Source organism: Raphanus sativus, unplaced genomic scaffold (genome assembly GCF_000801105.2).
Source record: "Raphanus sativus cultivar WK10039 unplaced genomic scaffold, ASM80110v3 Scaffold1636, whole genome shotgun sequence".
Classification (NCBI taxonomy): Eukaryota; Viridiplantae; Streptophyta; class Magnoliopsida; order Brassicales; family Brassicaceae; genus Raphanus; species Raphanus sativus.
In genome coordinates this window covers 1-19,487 of record NW_026616945.1, presented here as the reverse complement: position 1 = coordinate 19,487, position 19,487 = coordinate 1, and the positions used below count along the sequence as shown (strand labels likewise).

General features: G+C 42.5%; 2 protein-coding genes and 1 pseudogene across 2 annotated transcripts; 2 read left to right on the top strand and 1 right to left on the bottom strand.

Moving 5' to 3' along the window:
* The first annotated feature begins 805 nt into the window (after window positions 1-805).
* Window positions 806-2,854, top strand: LOC108821796 (U-box domain-containing protein 17-like; annotated as a pseudogene).
* A 9,844-nt stretch (window positions 2,855-12,698) lies between these two features.
* On the top strand, window positions 12,699-13,457 carry LOC130504523 (uncharacterized). The gene has a single exon (XM_056999132.1). It carries the CDS (start codon window positions 12,699-12,701, stop codon window positions 13,455-13,457), a length of 759 nt encoding a protein of 252 aa, XP_056855112.1.
* Window positions 13,458-13,535: 78 nt separating this feature from the next.
* LOC130504522 (protein SABRE-like) lies at window positions 13,536-19,480 on the bottom strand. Its single transcript, XM_056999131.1, has 14 exons — window positions 18,600-19,480; window positions 18,263-18,360; window positions 17,752-18,108; window positions 17,210-17,322; window positions 16,737-16,983; window positions 16,214-16,432; window positions 15,884-16,023; window positions 15,554-15,623; window positions 15,271-15,372; window positions 15,096-15,173; window positions 14,728-15,009; window positions 14,484-14,651; window positions 14,012-14,372; window positions 13,536-13,748 (listed from the first exon to the last, which is right to left on the bottom strand). The coding sequence occupies exons 1-14, from the start codon at window positions 19,465-19,467 to the stop codon at window positions 13,639-13,641; spliced, it is 3,213 nt and encodes a 1,070-aa protein (XP_056855111.1). The 5' UTR covers window positions 19,468-19,480; the 3' UTR covers window positions 13,536-13,638.
* Between the last annotated feature and the right edge of the window lie 7 nt (window positions 19,481-19,487).

The following is a 19,487-nucleotide window of genomic DNA, read 5'->3' as shown; positions in this document are numbered from 1 at the left end:
GAGATGGTGTGCGTTGAGAGTTAACGTACTTAGCAAAGTAATTCCGGAAAGATGGAAGATAGACTCAACAGGAGTTTAGCACGTAAAGTTTCATTGTAGTGGTCTGTGAAGCTTACAGCTGTAGAAGACAGTGAACTCTGATGGGGTTGATGGTGATCTATGTATGTGTGTTTGATTCATAATCTTTGTAAATTGTTTACTTAGAAAAGAGTAGTACACTAATGTGTGTTGTACCATATAGGAATTGTAGGTTGTTTCTTATTTTAAGTCAATAAAATCTGAACGAGGTTTTGATAGCGTAGAAAATAAACTCTGTTAACAAACTTTGTATATTTTTATTTTATATTTTGGTTTTGTTTATAAAAGTAAAAATATAAGTGAATATTTAGAAAAACAGATAGATAGTTGGTAATTTGGGACTCAAAATAATATCTTAGTTTTGTGTTATATTGGTGGACAAAAAAAACTGCATCTTTGTTTAGATGTTGGGCAGCCTAATTTTATTCCCCAACTTCATGTAACCTAAGGTAGGGGGAACCAACCAATTAAATGGCTGATGCTGTTGACGATATTCTATGTGCGTCTTTGACTCGTCTATTTTTTTTTTAATCAAGATCACGAAATTAGTGAAAAGATTTGTCAAGAAACAAAAGCGGTTTTGATTATTAATCTACGTGTTCTTTGACCTTAAAAGTAGTTTACCAGTTTGGTCAAACAAAATTAAAGAAGGGGTAAAAACATAAAATCGAGTGGACAGAAGATGGATTCAATCTATCTATCCGTTACATTCCAGAGCATTGACTTTACTGTCTGAAACCTCTCGCTGGAGAGAGAGAGAAAAAAAAAACAAAACAAATCTGACAACAAAGAAATTTAATAATAAAAGAAAATTCTCAACCTTTCTTTTTTTCCACTTTCTTCCTTTTCTTCTCCTCTGACTTTTTTTTTCTCCCTCTCTTCGAATCTATAGATTCTTGTTCGTCGTATATACACACAAATCTTTGATACGGAATCAAAATCTATGGCTACGGCAGCGATATTCTCATCTCTACGGCGGAGAAGATCACCTTGGTTAGAAGCCTTCTTATCCCCCGTTGACCTCTCAGGCCTCCCTCTCGTCCAAACCTTGGTTAGAAGCAATCTCCACATAAATCATCTCTTCTTTCAGCGGCACACAGTTCTCGTTCCAACGCAGAAACGCTCGCTCGCTGATCCGCAAGATCGAGATCTTCCTCGTCTTATTCGAATCCCTAACGGAATCTCGTTGGGGCTCCTCGTCATCTTCCACAGCGTTGCTTTGTCTCAAGGAGCTCTATCTCCTCCTCTACAGATCCAAGATCCTCCTCGACTACGTCGCTCACTCAAGCAAGCTATGGCTGATCCTCCAAACCCAATCCATCTCCGGCTACTTCCACGATCTCAACCAAGAGGTCTCTACCCTCCTCGACGTCTTCCCCCTCGATCTCGCCCTCGGAGACGACGTCAGGGAGCAGATCGAGCTTCTCCAGCACCAATCGAGAAGGTCGAGATTGTACGTCGACAGCAACGACGAGTCGTTACGTGTAACACTCTACTCGTTCCTCGACGGATTCGAGAACGGGGAGATACCTAACAAACTTTCTCTGAGAACGTTCTTCGTCGAGAGACTAGGGATCAGAGATTCGAAATCCTGCGGGAGCGAAATCGAATTCTTGGAGGAGCAGATCGCGAACCACTACGGAGATGTAGAGCCTACGGGTTCGGTGATCAACGGCTTCGTGGCCATCACGCGTTACTGTAGGTTCTTGCTGTTTGAAGGATTCAAAGAAGAGTGGAGAATCAAAAATAATAATAATAATAATAATCCGAAGAAGAGTAAAGGAGAGGGAGACGGAGAGGGATTCATTACAGTTCCAATTCCAAAGGATTTCGTCTGCCCGATCTCTCTAGATCTGATGACGGATCCTGTGATTATACCCACAGGGCAGACGTACGATCGTACCTCCATAGCTAGGAGGATCGAAGAAGGGCACTGTACCTGCCCGAAGACAGGGCAGATGCTTGCAGACTCTCGGATCGTACCTAACCGAGCTTTGAAGAATTTGATATTGCAGTGGTGCGCAGCGAGCGGGGTCTGTTACGAGTCTAAGTTTGTTACGGATTCTTCGTCGACAAACGAGGGGTTTGTTTCTGGTCTTCCGACGAAAGCTGCGGTCGAGGCGAACAAAGCTACTGTTTCGATACTTATCGAGTATCTAGCGGACGGGTCCGAAGCGGCTCAGACCGTCGCGGCGCGGGAGATTCGTCTCTTGGCGAAAACCGGGAAGGAGAATAGGGAGTTTATCGCGGAGGCCAGGGCGATACCTCACCTTCGGAGGCTTCTCGAGTCAGAGAATGTTGTGGCTCAGGAGAAATCGGTGACGGCGATGCTTAACCTGTCGATATACGAGAGGAACAAGAGCCGGATCATGGAGGAGGAGGAGTGTTTGGAGGCTATAGTGAGCGTTCTTGTGTCGTGTCTCACGGTGGAGGCGCAGGAGAACGCGGCGGATAGCTGTAGCAAACACAGTGGTTGAGGCTGAAACAGAGGAGAGAATGACGATCCAGGAAGATGATGAGGAAGAGGATGAAGATAAAACAGAGGAGGCTCATGTGAAGAAAAAGAGGTCGAAGAAATAAAAACGCAGTAGAGATAAAGTCTCAGAGAAGGGTGAAGAGATAGACGAGGTAAGAAGCAAGAAGACACGAGACCACAAGAAGAAAACCAAGAAAGTAAAACACACTCAAGAAGACTAGTTCTAAGTTTTTCTTTTCTCCAAAGACATTGTTCTTGTACTTTGCTCTTCTAATCTGAACAAAAGAAAAACAGTGATTTTTTGTTTCCCCCAGAAAGACTTGAGTTTTGATTTCAACCTCAACGTGAGAGTTACAAACTTACAATGTTCACTGAAAGGCTAAAAGCACATCTTAAACAACAATCCTGCATCATTCAACTCGTTGTTAGATTGTAACCATGTCTCTTTTTTTTTTCGTTTTTCTAGTGTCCCCATCGTTGTAACTTCCTGAATTTTGACACTTGCAAAATTTGTCTTGGTTCTGCTCAAGCCGGAAGCTTAAGCTTGGTGTTGGTTTTTCAGCTAAAATGAAGCAGAAAGGGATTCAAAGTCAGTGCATAATCAGTGGGTGTTACAGGTTTTAGAGTAGAGGTCTCTTTACCTTAAGTAGTAGTAGTAGAAGAAATCCGCATAGAGAGCTGTCTGGACTAGACCGGAGACACAAGCTGGGAAAATGCAAATACGTCAAACAAACATTAGCAATGAGGAAGAACAGATCGGTCAAATGTAATTTGGTGCTTCTTTGTTGTAAGAATGACTACCGATCCATGTGGTGAAATGATCTTCTGTGAAATAGCGATAGATCCAGTTGACGATATATAGTCCACGATACGCCCTGCAAGTTAAATTCATTGCTCATTCAGATTTTGCGTACAAACACACAAAATGCATAACAAAAATAACTCAGTCTGTTTGTTATGCAAAATGAAAAGATTACAATAGCATTACCGTAGTACTCATGCTATATCAACATTAAGAACCAAAATGGGAACCCATTAAAGGTAAAGGATCAAGCTAGCAAAAATTACGTACCCAAGAAACAGAACATATTGTCCAGTCAAATTGTCCACATTCCCACTTCTCTGTAGCAGAACCAACTGCGGAAGGATAGCAACCGCCTCCAAATATATAGAAAAGGCCCAGAAGTCCAGAACACCTACAGTGGTTTTCAAATTCAAAGCTTTAGCATGTTGCACTGCATTTCTGACTATCATCAATACACACAAGTCACATTGCTGAAATACTACTTCAGGATACAGCTGGTATGTATCCATGTAGGTAACGCCAAATGTTTCTAGTGAATTCCAAATAAAGAGATAATATAGGCGCATCTGACAAGCTTAATCAAAGAACGTTTCGACAAGAAACATAGCGAGATGCTGATAACATAAATTCATGAGCACCTTCTGGAAGTAAACCTTTTCACAACCAACGATGATGACACATCAGATTCCTTTAATATACACTAAAAGGGAATTCTCATAATATGCAGCAAGATATGAGAAGTGGCAAAAAATTCAAACAAGCTTTAGCACCAGCTGTGACAAAGTTTCAAGTGAAACTATAAAACACAGGCTATGTAATTCTACCAACAGCCAAGAAAATTATAAAATTCATATCTGTAAAGAACTGACTTATATCATATGGTGTTTAAGAAAATGATAAAAGCAAAACCAAAATCACCCATATGTAAGTGTGATGTATAACGAATGAGCCAAAAGGAAGATAACACAACATATGAGAGCAATCCACAATACTGCTTTAAAAGAAAACAATTAAACTATGCTTACTACTAGCTATCTCCCAGAAGTATTCGTCTTTCCTAATTATCTACAAACCACAAATACAAAGGCATCTGAAGATACTTCTTGAAATGAGAAGCTACACTACCGCATAAACACTAGCCTGTGTCCGTCCTAGAAGTATTCGTTTTCCTATTGTATCTACACACCAAAAAGGGTTATGAAGATATACCTCTTGAAACGTGAACTTCTGTTACGTATGAGGCTAGAAGGCCGCCTATCATCTATCAGTACCGCAGGAGAAGCCCAATCCATCAGCAGGAAGCAGAGTCACGTGAGAAGGAGTTGGGAAATATCTGAAGTCACACGTGAGAAGCAAAAGGAATAAATTGGAGAGGAGGATCCGTTCGTTGCAACAACTTGTGGGAGAGCACATGGGCTGTCTAGTGACGTGGCTGATCTCTTTCGTTTTATATAATCGTAGTAGCTAATAAGGTGAGGGTTATCGAGTGAGAAGTTCGATCATTTTGTGAGAGGAGAGAGAGTACTTCTTAGTAAAACTCTAAACCGTGTAATTGCTTGTTCTTTAAGGAATACAATTTGTCTTTCTTTTTGATCAAGTTTCTTATACAACTCGTAACAAATTTGGTATCAGAGCAAGACGAACCTGGACGTTTGCAATGGCACCAAGGAAGAACGATGACAAGGTGGCAGAACCAACCCATCGCGAGGAGGATCGTCTCGTAGCGATGGAGGGGAAGCTAGCCACCATGGAGGAACAAATGGAGGCAAAGATGTCGGAGATGATGAGGATGCTGTCCATGGGTTTCGAGAAGCTTGACCTGAGGAAGGAGCATCAGATGGGAGGGGAGGTGAGGCGTGTGGAAGGGCCGTCACTCTCCGATGTGATCTCCAACCCAGGCGGGCCGATCCAAACCGTGGCGCAAGTAGGAGAAGGATCGGGAAAACAGATGATCGGAGAACCTCAGACCCATTCTGCGGTGAAGTCGGTGAGTGACTCAGGTCCGTCGTCGGGATCCGTCACGACCCGACGTCCACCGTGGGGTGTGTTAGAGGATCACGAAGGATCGATGACGCGGAGAATGGAGATACCGTTGTTCGACGGCGAGGAGGCAGCAAGTTGGGTGCTCCGCGTCGAACAATACTTCGAGATCGGAGAGTTCTCGGAGGAAGAGAAACTCAAGGCAGTGCGGATGAGTTTCACGGGAGAGGCGCTACCATGGTACCGATGGGAGAGGAGCCGTAACCCCTTCTTGAGCTGGGAGCAGATGAAGACTCGAGTGCTGGAACAGTTCTCACCCACTCAGGATACCAGCGTGGGAGAGAGGTTGCTGCGACTCTGGCAGAAGGGAACGGTGAGAAACTTCCGGCGAGATTTCATCGCGTTGGCGTCTAACGCGCCGGAGATACCTGACTCGATACTGGAGATGACGTTTATGAACGGTCTCCGATCTAAAATCAGGGCGGGAGTAAGGATGAGGGAGCCTCGAAACCTCCAAAGGATGATGGATGTTGCGGTGTTGGTGGAGGACTGGTCTAACGAAGAAGAGGAGGCGGAGGAGCCTAACGAGAACCCATCGAAAGGGAGTCGGGCCCTTAATGGGCGTTTCCAGGCCCAACAAGGGAAGACGGCCCAACAAGTGGATCGGGCCAAAACCAGCAGAAGAATAAGGCCAGTCAGACTGCGACGACGTCGTCTAACAACACAACCACAAAACCGAACCATAATCGCCTGAAACCTCCATTTCGTCGCCTAACGCCGGCGGAGGTTGCAAAATGGAAGGCAGAGGGGTTATGTTTCCAGTGTGACGAGAAGTACGTCTACGGCCACCGATGTAAGCACGCGGAGGTGGTGGTGATGATGGTCCTTGACGACGGTACTGAGCTCGATGTGACGAACTGTTTGGCGGAAGCGGAGGAGGAGATTCCGACGGCAGCGGCGGAAGTTGCAGAAATCTCTATGAGCTCGATAGTTGGGATATCATCTTCCCGAACGATCAAGCTCCAGGGAACACTCAAAGGGCGTGACGTAGTGGTGCTCATCGACAGCGGAGCCACCCATAACTTCATTTTGAAGGAGTTGGTGCGTTCGCTGGACTTGGAGACCGACAGGACTCACGGTTACCGTGTGCTGACGGCAGGAGGAGTTATGTTCAATGGAGCTGGTTTGTGTGGCGATTTGGAGCTGACCTTGCAAGAATGCATCATCACGTCAAGCTTCCTACCGTTGGAACTTGGCAGCGCTGATGTGATTCTTGGGGTACAGTGGCTGGAGACATTGGGCACAACCAAGGTGAATTGGAGGTTACAAGTGCTCAAGTTCAAGATTGATGGCGTGAAGTACACCCTCCAAGGAGACCCGAGTTTGTGCTGCTCTGCGGCATCTGCCAAAGCTATCAAGAAGGCGATGCAACAAGATGGGGAAGCGATGCTGATAGAGTTCAATGGCCTACAACTAGAAGCAGGGCCGATAGTGAAGACGCCGGAGGTACCTCAACAACTGCAGGGGATCGTGGAGAAGTATGTAGGAGTGTTTGAGGAACCTCAAGGTTTACCTCTCTCGAGGAATAAAGAGCATGCTATTGTGTTGAAGAATGATGCTAGTCCAGTGAGTGTGAGGCCGTTTAGATACCCCCAGGCACAGCGAGAAGAGATTGAGAAGCAAGTGACAGCTGTGCTAGCAGCGGGTATCATCAGAGACAGTAGTAGTCCGTTTTCAAGTCCGGTGCTACTGGTCAAGAAGAAAGATGGCAGCTGGCGGTTCTGCGTGGATTATCGGGCGTTGAATAAGGTGACCATAGCAGACTGCTACCCCATCCCTATGATTGACCAACTACTCGACGAACTGCAAGGAGCTGTAGTCTTTTCGAAGTTGGATTTGAAGGCTGGGTACCATCAGATACTGGTGAAGGCGGAAGACGTGCGGAAGACGGCGTTCAGGACTCACGATGGGCATTACGAGTTCCTAGTAATGCCCTTCGGGTTGTCTAACGCACCGGCTACCTTTCAGTCGCTGATGAACGATGTCTTCAGAGCCTACTTGAGGAAGTTTGTTCTCGTGTTCTTCGACGACATTCTCATCTACAGTAAGTCGATGGAGGAACACGAGGAACACTTGAGGTTGGTAATGGAGGTGCTCAGTGCTCAAAGCTTGTACGCTAACAGGAAGAAGTGTGAGTTTGGCAGCACAAGCATTGAGTATCTGGGGCATATCATTTCCGCTGATGGAGTGGCGGCAGATGAGGGAAAGATACGAGCTATGGTGGAGTGGAATATTCCTAAGACAGTGAAGGAACTGCGTGGGTTCTTGGGACTCACCGGCTACTACCGGAAGTTCGTGCAAGGGTACGGCGACATTGCAAGACCACTCACCTTCTTGCTGAGGAAGGAGCAGTTTAAGTGGTCAGAAGAGGCGACTGTGGCTTTTCAGAAGCTGAAGGGAGCTATGACAACAGTACCGGTTTTGGCATTGCCTGATTTCAACGAGCTGTTTGTAGTAGAATCTTACGCATCGGGAGTGGGACTGGGAGCGGTGTTGATGCAGAACCAACGTCCCATTGCCTTCTTCAGCCAGGCGTTGACAGAAAGGCAGCAGCAGAAATCAGTATATGAGAGGGAGCTCATGGCGATTGTGTTTGCTATCCAGAAATGGAGACACTACTTATTGGGGAGGAAGTTTGTGGTGAGAACCGATCAGGAGAGCCTGAAGCTTCTCTTGGAACAGAGAGAAATCAACATGGAGTATCAACGGTGGCTAACAAAGATACTGGGATTTGATTTTGACATCCACTACAAGCCAGGCTTGGAGAACAAAGCGGCTGATGCTTTATCGTGAAAGAGTCCAGTGCCAGAGCTATTCGCTCTATTTGTACCCGTCGCGATCCAACTGGAAGAAGTAGGATCAGAAGTGGAAAGGGACGCAGAATTGGGAAAGATTATTCATGCGCTTCAGGAGGGGTCTACGGAGCATCCAGACTATACGTTGGTGCAGGGGAGATTACTGAGGCAAGGGAAGCTAGTGATACCAAAAACATCCAACCTGATAGGAGTGATCTTAAGGGAGTATCATGATAGCAAGTATGGAGGACACGGGGGTGTGTTAAAAACTCAGAAGCGTGTGGGAGCACTGTTCTACTGGCCAGGGATGATGTCAGACGTCAGGAAGTATGTAGCGGCATGTCAGACGTGTCAGCGCCACAAGTATTCAACTCTGGCACCAGGGGGCTTGTTACAGCCCTTACCCATTCCAAACAACATCTGGGAGGATGTTTCACTCGACTTCATTGAAGGTTTGCCTAAGTCGGAGGGGGTCAACACAATTCTCGTGGTAGTCGATCGCCTATTCAAGTATGCCCACTTTGTGAGCCTCAAGCACCCGTTCACAGCAGTAGATGTGGCTCTGGCATTTGTGCAAGAGGTAGTGAAGCTCCACGGGTTCCCAAAGACCATCGTTTCTGATAGGGACCGTATCTTCACTGGGCAGTTCTGGAAGGAGTTGTTTCGCCTAGCAGGGACTAACCTCTGTTTCTCCACAGCGTACCACCCACAATCTGACGGCCAGACTGAGGTGACTAATCGTGGGCTCGAGACATATCTCCGCTGTTTCGCAGGAGAGAAGCCTCGCACTTGGCCAAAGTACTTACTGTGGGCTGAGTTCAGCTACAACACCTCATTCCACTCAGCAATTCAGATGTCTCCATTTAAAGCTGTTTATGGGAGAGACCCTCCATCGCTGGTGAGTTATGAGAACGGATCAACTAATAACGCAGACTTGGAAGCACGTTTGAAGGACAGAGATGAGACGCTGGCAGTTTTGAAGCAGCATCTCTTGCGCGCGCAGCAAACGATGAAGGCTAGAGCTGATGCGCATCGACGCGAGGTGGAGTTTCAAGAAGGAGAAATGGTGTTCCTAAAGCTCCGTCCGTACAGACAGAAGTCGCTGGCTAGGAGAGCTAATGAGAAGCTGTCGGCTCGCTTCTATGGACCGTTTAAAGTGGCCGCTAAGGTGGGAAAGGTCGCATATCGTTTGGAGTTACCACCATAAGCTAAGATTCACCCCACCTTTCATGTGTCACAACTAAAGAAAGCGGTGGGTGAATCCTTAGCTCCGGCAACCATTCCACCGCAGCTGACTTCTGAGGGAATTTTGGAGACGGTACCAGAAACAGTACTGGCGCGCAGAGTGAACGAGACGACGGGTCACAACGAGTTACTGATCAAATGGGCAGGCTTACCGGAAGCAGACTGTACTTGGGAGTGGGAGAGCGTTATGCTGAAGCAGTTTCCTGAGCTTGACCTTGAGGACAAGGTCAGTTTGAATGGAGGGGGTAATGTTACGTATGAGGCTAGAAGGCCGCCTATCATCTATCAGTACCGCAGGAGAAGCCCAATCCATCAGCAGGAAGCAGAGTCACGTGAGAAGGAGTTGGGAAATATCTGAAGTCACACGTGAGAAGCAAAAGGAATAAATTGGAGAGGAGGATCCGTTCGTTGCAACAACCTTGTGGGAGAGCACATGGGCTGTCTAGTGACGTGGCTGATCTCTTTCGTTTTATATAATCGTAGTAGCTAATAAGGTGAGGGTTATCGAGTGAGAAGTTCGATCATTTTGTGAGAGGAGAGAGAGTACTTCTTAGTAAAACTCTAAACCGTGTAATTGCTTGTTCTTTAAGGAATACAATTTGTCTTTCTTTTTGATCAAGTTTCTTATACAACTCGTAACAACTTCTCATTCAGGACAAGTGCCAAAACAAAGCATGCTAACACAACGTATTGATGACGAAACGTGTCAAGATCCTTATCGTACGACCTCCTCACTAATGGATGCCTACGCATACACCAAACGATAGCCAAAGAGCTAACAATGAAGACGATCTTCATCACGGTGTTGTAGAGAGACACATAGTCCGTGATGAGATCCATGTAACGAGTCAAGAACACAAGCGCGTATAGCTCCTGAGTCTTGAGAGAGATTCCTTTATAAGCCAACAAACAATCAAAAAGTCAACACGGAAGAGAGTGTTAGAATCTGCAAATCCGAGACTACGAAATCTATCTTAGGGGGAAGAGATCTCCACTACTTCGACTTGAAATTCAAACGGAGATCGATCGTAAAAAGCTCAATAGGAGGATTCAAAACGAGATTGCATTGTGAAGTTACACGAAAACGAACAAGGGATGGCTAGAATCAGAAAACCTTTTAAATTTGTAAACGCAGTTGCTGACTTTCCGGAGTTTCTGCCACTGGTTCAAGATTTTTGGTCATCTTCCGATCCTCTCTTTAATTCTACCTCTGCCATGCATCGTCTGTCCAAGAAGTTAAAGCTCCTGAAACCACTTCTGCGGAAGTTAAACAAGGAGCATATTGGGGATATTGCAAAGAAAACAAAAGAAGCTTGGGGCATACTTTGTGATCGACAAAGTAGTACGATGCTTAATCCAACACAAGAAAATATGAGGGAGGAATCAAAAGCCTATGACAGATGGAACTTTCTTTCTACCTTGGAGGAAAAAACTATAAGTCAAAAGGCTAAGGTTCACTGGTTGGGTATTGGAGATGGAAATAATAAGCAGTTCTATCGTGGGGCACAAGTTAGAGAGGTCTGAAATGCGATCAGAGAGATCCAAAGAGAAGATGGTACAATAGCAAAGACTCAAGAGGAAATTAAAGTGGAAGCAGTGGGGCATTTTTCTCGATTCTTATCTCACAAACCAGAAGATTTTGTGGGAATTTCCGGAGCTGAGCTCAAGTCTCTGTTGGGGTTTGAGTGTGATGAAACGGACATGCGGCTTTTAGATAAGAAGGTATCTGCGGAGGAGATTAAGAATGTCTTATTTGCAATGGCTGCAAATAAGTCCCCAGGACCTGATGGATATACTTGTGAATTTTATAAATCAGCTTGGTCTGTCATAGGCGGTGATTTTGTTACAGCAGTACAGTCCTTCTTTACCACAGGCTTCCTGCCTAAAGGCATCAATTCAACCATCTTAGCTCTAATACCGAAGAGAGAGGAAGCAACAAAAATGGGTGATTACAAACCTATTTCTTGTTGCAATATTCTATATAAGGTGCTATCGAAGATCTTGGCAAACAGGTTGAAAAGAATTCTTCCCAAATTCATCTCTACTAACCAATCAGCGTTCGTAAAAAGACAGACTTCTTGCATCTGAATTGGTGAAGAGCTACCACAAGCCGATGATATCTTCTAGATGTGCAGTCAAGATTGATATTTCTAAAGCCTTTTGACTCAGTTCAATGGTCTTTTTTGCTGTCTATTCTCTCGGCTATAAGGCTTCCGGAGAAATTTGTTCTTTGGGTGAAGAAATGTATTGAGTTGGCATCCTTTTCGGTTCAGATAAATGGAGAACTGGCTGGTTATTTTAATAGTTCAAGAGGGCTGCGGCAAGGATGTTCTCTATCCCCGTATCTGTTTGTTATATGTATGGAGGTTCTCTCAAAGTTGTTGAACAAAGCCGCAGAGGAGAAGAAGATAGGATATCATCCTTATTGCAAAGAGGTTCAGCTGACTCATCTATGTTTCGCTGATTATCTCTTAATTTTTTCAGATGGAAAAAAAAGCTCAGTGGAAGGAGTACTTGATGTTTTCAAAGAGTTTTTGGGCAAGTCAGGGTTACATATAAGTCTCGAAAAATCCACTCTGTTTTTAGCTGGTGTATGTGAAGACAGAGAGGCCATTCTAGAGCAATTCCCATTCGAGGTGGGGACTCTTCCGGTTCGTTATCTTGGCGTCCCACTCCTAACCAAGCGTATGACAGCGACTGACTACTCTCTTCTGGTGAACAGAGTCAAAAAGCGCATTACTTCTTGGACGGCAAGGCAGCTTTCGTTTGCTGGTCGATTGCAACTCATTGGCTCTGTGATTTATAGTATAACAAATTTTTGGATGTCTGTTTATCGGCTTCCGACACAATGTATCAAGGAGATCGATCAATTGTGTTCATCTTTTTTATGGTCAGGATCTGCAATGACCACAACAAAAGCTAAGATATCATGGGACAACGTCTGTAGGCCGAAAGAGGAAGGGGGTCTGGGTTTACGTTCTTTGATAGAGACAAATAGAGTATGCTGCTTAAAACACATATGGAGGCTTGTGTCGCAGTCTACACTATGGGTTCAATGGGTCAAAAGATATTTGATACGAAAAGGTACATTTTGGAATATCAATGAGGACAGCTCTCTTGGTTCTTGGATTTGGAAGAAGCTACTGAAGTACAGAGTTCTGGCCAGATCTTTTATCAAAGTTGAAATAAAAGTGGTGCTACTACCTCTTTTTGGTTTGATGAGTGGTCCCCTTTGGGTAGGATATTCGATCTCACAAATATGCAAGGATGCATTGCGCTTGGTATCAATATCAACGCCACGGTGGAGTTTGTAATTCAAAACTATCGGAGTCGCCGTTACAGAGCAGAACATCTGATCACCATTGACAAGGAGATCATGAAGCTGAGGGCCCAGGGACTTGTAGCAGAAGACGATGTGGTTCTATGGAAAGGCAAAGGAGATGTGTTTCGACCTTGTTTTAACACACACCAAACTTGGACTCTAACGCGTGTGCAGCAAACAAATGTTCAGTGGTGCAAGGGCATCTGGTTCCCCGGATCAACGCCTAAGTACTCTGTCTTGTCTTGGATTGCAGTACATAACCGCTTGGCAACAGGAGATAGACTATTGCAGTGGAACGCTCAAGCTAATGCTCAATGCATCCTCGGCAACACAGCTACTGAATCCAGAAATCACCTATTCTTCAGCTGCCCCTTCACCGAGGCCATATGGAGTAACCTCACTAGAAAGCTTCTCGGACAGAGATACTCACACATGTGGGATCAAATTCTGGATCTAATATCAACGAATGCCTTCTCAGGAGACACTAAGTTCCTCCTCAGATATGTATTTCAAGTCTCTGTGCACACCATTTGGCTTGAGAGGAATGGTAGAAGGCACGGCACGGTCAAACGTTCCCCGAGCATTATTACCAAGTTCATCGACAAGCAGCTAAGAAACCGAATCAGTTCACTGCGTGGAAGAGGAGGTACAGTGTTCAACAACACAATGGCGGTTTGGTTTTCGACTATGGATTAGGCGAGCTTAACCACTGTTTTGGGTTAAAAGATATCACTCTTGTTTAAACTAAAGATGGACTAGTTGTACAAAAGCCTTTTTGATTTGAATAAATTTAACATTCTTTCAAAAAAAAAAACGTGTACCTCTATTGAATACGTTTACTTGCAGACTTTTAGTCTTAACAACATCTATTTTATTTTTATCTTGAAAAATCTTCATACGGTGAAGATTCGCTTGAATAAGAACTTTCAGACGCATCGGTCTCTCTTACAGATAATGGAAGTGACTCTCTTTGTTGGGACATCGAACCTAAGAAGAAAAACAAGTCAGAAAGCTGAGTCGAGCAGGAAACGAACAGACTGAGAATAAAATTACTCTGAACATATACCACAAAACCACTAGGATCCTTATCTATAAAACTAAAAGATCACTTTCTAAGAGAGTTAAGATGTTCTACAAGGCCATGAACAATAATTATATCCTTAGGACTTAATTAGTCCTGATTGATTGGAAATAGATAAATGGCTTGGAACTTTCAAGATATGTGAAAAGCATTGATGGTTTCTACTAACCTCTTTCAGAAATTGGACGAGATTTCTTAGTATGTCGTCTGATGAGCCTCTTAGCCTCTGTTATAGTTAACTGCCTGGCAAAAGGAGAAAATTCAACATCACTGTCACTCCACTCCCCGTTGAAGTCATTATCTGCTTCACCCCGCATAGTTCTTAAGACAAATGCTTTAGGCTTTCGTCTTTGGGTATTGAAGAGTCCTCGAACAGAAGTTACAAAATTATCCCCAGCTCCACCACTTTCATCATATATTTTTTTTGGTAAAACACCACTTTCATCATTGTCACTTAGTTTAAGGTCATCGTCAGAAGACTCAGCATTCTCTTGTGATTTGTATTGTGATTTGTATGTGAATTTCTTCCCCTGAAATTTTGATTTGGAAGAAACTAATCATCATTCAGAAGCATAGTGTTTCAGATAACTGGACTCATAATGACTTCAATAAAGCAAAAATGCACAATTGATAAATCTTACCTGCATTCCAATAACAGACTTCAGTACTCCACATGTTATGTGTTTTTTAACACGAGCAAAAAGTCCCCTCCAGGTCCCAGCAAACTCGTCAAGAGAAAATTTATCCATCAACAATCTGAGGTCCTCTACGACAAATCTTGAGCCCTCATAGGTAACTAGAAGTTCCACCTGAGATAAAACCGATTGAATAAGCCAAACTCTGACCTTAAAGTTCCAATGTAGTCGTAGAAACTAGTCAACTCACCTGACTTATTTTAATGTTGTTAAACTTTATCATCTCCACTTGTTTTTTTCTAGCCTTCTTTTCTCTATGAGAAGAGCTGCGAGGCTTGTCAGTTTTGGCGTTTTTGAAATTCATCTGTCTAGAGGACTCCCCTTTATGGTCATTGGAAGATGACACAGCGCAATTATAAGACTGTAGAAGAAGTTCATTAGCTACAGATTCTGCCACACTTTCTTCCCAATTCCTGTCGAACGAAGATGTTCGTCTCAGTTCCTGATCAGCTGAACCACCAGCGGTGGATTTCTGCAAATAGAATGCAAGTAAATTCTGAAAACGAATGGCGAAAATTCATTCAAAACTTTGACGAATAAACTATGATGAAAGCCCACTTGAACACGTTCAACATTGCTTTCTAACTGTCTCTTTACACGTTTTGAACCAGTTGTTGTCGAAACTTTCCAAACTTCCTGCAAGATACACAGTTAACCAAATAGGATTTTATATATACTCAACTCTTTTAATCAGATTTTCATCTACATGCTAAATTGTGATGCTAGTTCTGACCGGTCGCCTTTGTGAATCCTGCTCTTCCTCTGGGAAGAAATACTCCCACATCATTTTGTACATTGTCTCTGACAACTGGATTCTGAGAGGGTAAATCTCCACCTACAAGAATGACAGATACTATCAAAAGGATATGGAAACTTACACAACAAGAGAAGACGGTTCATTTAAAAATATCAAATGAAGTCATTAACTGAAAACGAGTCACAACTATTAGCATGTTTCGGTCCACACTTTTGAAAATCCAGTAACAAATGATAAAAAGGCAACAGAAGTTACTTACATGAAAAAGGTCAAGAGGATTTCCATCTTTTGGTGTTCCCTGCTTTGCATCCACACGTAGCATGAATTTCCTGCAAACAGAATTACATTGCACTTCATATGTGGTAAAAAGATGAAGCACACTTCATAAGGTTCATAGTTGTGGCTCTATGGTTCCTTTCATATCTCTTAAACAATCAATACTTTTTCCAATGCAACTATGAAAGCATCATTTATATATATAAAAAAAATAAAGAAACCATTATAAATGTCTTGCAGATCATGTAATATATGGAAAAAATACAGGCATGATAGATAATATATGATAGATAAACAAGCAAGGAAAACGTACTTTCCCCACTCGGGTGGAGGATTCCATGCTGATAAAACCTCATCCGACTTTGCATTACACAGACAGTTCCTAACAACAAAGCTCTTGGTGGTGAATCGAGCAACACCAGTGTCTTTGTAATCTCTATCAAAGTCATAAGTCTGCATATATAAATCCAAATAAATATATACTAGTTTTTTTTTTACATAATGCAACGGACTAAGTCAGAAATCAACTGAAAAGACTGAGAAAGATTCTAAATTGATGTTATCTCTCAAAACATCCCATTTGTATAAAGAGTAATCAGGATATATATGATGGTGAATACTTAAACATGATGCATAAATTTACCATGTTATTTATCTTTGCTTCAGCAAAGGCTCTACCATCTACAAGCATGCACCAAACAACCTCATTAATTTCCAAGGAAATGCGCATAGCATATGGTGCACTTCTGTTCTTCTCCATCAGTCGCAGATTTGCAGCCTTCTGCAGGACAATTCTTAAAGATGCAGAAGCCGTCTTTCTAGACTTTTGTACATATAAGAGTTCTTTCTTTAGTCTTTGCACCTAAATCACACCAACAAGAACTGCAATTACTCTCATGAATATAGACAAAACCCATACAAAAGAAAACAGGTTGGTATCTATATAATGGTTGCATGCACATCACTTAGTAATGAAATAAGTTGAAGCATGGACAAAGAATCATGAAGACAAATCTATGCCAATTCAAAAAGTAAAGTTTGGACATTAGTTTGGTTGGTGGTTATGTGAAATATTAAGGGCTGAAATGAAGAAAATTTGTACTTTTATTCACATTATATCATGATAGAACATCTAAATAAACATCATTCCGTACGTAGGGACTTACCAGTATGGATTTTCTGGTACTAATCATCCACAAGTCACCTTTTTTCTCCACATGCATATCTTCCACATTATCGGAATGATGAGACAATATTCGAATATCATCAAGAATCAACCTTTGCTCCCACTCTTTCTCTTCAAGGTTGATTTTTGCAAGTTCTACTTCTTCAATTCCGTATGGAACTACTTCATCGATCTCGTCATCAATATCATCATCTTCAGTTGGAAAATGGAGACTACTTTTGTGAGACCTAATTCATAAAAAGAACTCCCTTTTAATGCTAGAAAATATTTACAAAACAAAGAGAAAACAAGTTTTTGAAGTTTACCCATACTAATAATCATCAAGTTGAAATGGTGGCATTAGAATAGATATGGATTCTAAAATTTACTTGGGCTAATTTTAAGCTAGTAACTACAAAAAAGAAGAAAATGAAAGTGCTCGTGCCTTTAATTTATTCAGGTTTCGTTACTTACGTTGCAGGAAAGAGAAGGATGGTCAAAACGTCCATCATAACTTGGAACTGTCGAGATGTCATTGTAGCTGCTATGTTCCGCGAATTAAAAGTGATCTCTTCTAGTGGTTTCACCTGTAAGGTCATAAATAAGATTTTTTTTTTGTTGGTCACCTGTACTGGATAATTATCGTGCTCATAGATAAATAAGAATTAATTACGAAGGAAACAGTAATTAGGTTGCTTGTGTAGAAAGACAATTAGAATCGAAGGAAACCCATTTTCTTTAGTTACACGATGCATTGGTATCATGTGTACTTCAACTGAACTACTCCTAACAAGCAATGCAAAACTCGTACGTGGTTCATAGAACCCCACTATAAAGAACCCAAAAATATACCATTCCTTTCAATTAGTAGTGCTATATTATCATTTATATCTTTATTTTTTGCCTACTTTTTTGGATGTTGCTTTGAACTAGGACTCAATAACTTCGTTGAAACAGAGTAGAGATTCAAGAAACCTACTAGTTTTCTAGCAAAAACTATAAATAGATTGTGTTACCTTCAGATCCGGGGATAGACCATCGTGTCTGGTATACCGCAAGTACATGTCACAAGGCATGAAAACTCTTTCAAGTAGAGCCCCAATACGCTTCAGTTTTGGTGAGTGTCTGCGAATATTTGGGAGCCACTGCACCCCAGCACTTGGGTCAACATCAGTCAGAGCAACATGGGCCTGCACATGCTCTAACATCACAGAAAATTCCAATCGTGTCCATGTCATTTCAGGAATACTTTTTGGACTCTGTAAACTTGTTGTGCCAAGAGCCTGCTGGATTACTTCTGCGCCAACACGCATAATAGATTGAAACGATCGTGCTATAACACGACCACTACCGGCAGCCAGCAGAAAGCGACCCTGGTATCCATCAAAGTAAGGTTTATCAACAAGTAAACAAGCTCCTTATACCCAAAGCAATAACAGCGCCAATTTTGTTGGTTAACTATATGTTACCACGCTCTAAAATAGGCAATGCTGTTGAATGCACATTCCAACGCATGTGATTACTTACATTGGCCTCCTCTGAGTGAAGATTAAATTGTGGCTCAATGACATTCACCATGAAGTGACTAGTGCCTTCTTCATCAGATCCACTAGTCTCAACTTTAGCTGGATATAGATCAGTGTCAACAGTTAATAATATTCTTTCCGGAGTTCATTTAGAAAAAGAAAATGCTACAAAAATACTCCAATGAAATTCCGTTAAATTTTTGAATACTAAAATTTCTTTTGATATCCACTAATAGCCAAAATAATTATTTTGCTCTGTGTTAATACACAAAATTTTAAAATTTTCCTCATTTTAAAAGCAAGTGTGTTAAAATGAGCAAAATAAGATGAACACATACTAACTGTTTGGCTTTCTCTAGAGCTTGCAGAAGATGTTGAAATTTCCTCTTGATTTTCTTGGTTTCGTTCAAGAATCTTCCTCTGTGTATGCTGACGAGAAGGAGAAGGTTGAGCAGGTTCGAAGACCTTCGATATTCCACTAACAAAAGAGAAAACAGCATCCCTATTCTCTATCGTCCATAAGAGTTTGAGACCATAAACAAAGACCCGCTGACAGTTGTCAGAAAGAACTACATTGTATCCATCATCATCACTAGGATCTGATAGTACATGTTCATCACTCTCACTTCCATTCTCAAACTCAGACCGCAGATATGTCACCTCAAGATTACTTCTTCCAGCCTTCTGCCATGCCAATAGTCTTTCAATATCAGCTTTTGGAGCCTGTCTTCTAATTGTAATGTAATCACAAGACAATAGAAACCCTGCATCACGATTCTTCTCATCCCCCTTGTGCTCATGTTTTTTAATAAAAGTCTTAGGCACATGAACATCAAGACCTTGATATACAAGGTCAAGTGCATCCCGCTTGCACTCTAATGTATACTTTTGCTTCCCGCGACTATAGCATAATTCGTATTTTAGCTTCTTAATATCAAAAATCAATCCTTTGGCAGGGTCGTCAAGGTCACTAGGCGTGTACTTAATTAGAAAAGGAGTGGCATCAACTCGGACCATAAACTCCGTCATCACCTGATCTAGAGATAAGCCTTCAGATACTACGACAACTCTTGGGACTACTCCAAACCTAGGCCTTCCGGAGAAAGAATGTAACTTGTTCGGAGGATCACTATACATTCTGCAGAATTTGAGTATCCATGCCAAATCTTGTGCTCCAAGATTCATTGTTGGTGATGTAGGAGACATGACCTCATTCTTGTCATTGG

Bases quoted from the DNA above. Each gene is read 5' to 3' on its own strand.
- LOC130504523 (XM_056999132.1), top strand. From the start codon at position 12,699: ATGCAAGGATGCATTGCGCTTGGTATCAATATCAACGCCACGGTGGAG.
- LOC130504522 (XM_056999131.1), bottom strand. From the start codon at position 19,467: ATGTCTCCTACATCACCAACAATGAATCTTGGAGCACAAGATTTGGCA. The intron at 14,373-14,483 runs GTAAGATTTATC...TCAAAATTTCAG, and splicing joins AGTCTGTTATTGGAATGCAG to GGGAAGAAATTCACATACAA. The intron at 13,749-14,011 runs GTTAGTAGAAAC...TTTTCTTCTTAG, and splicing joins TCGTCCAATTTCTGAAAGAG to GTTCGATGTCCCAACAAAGA.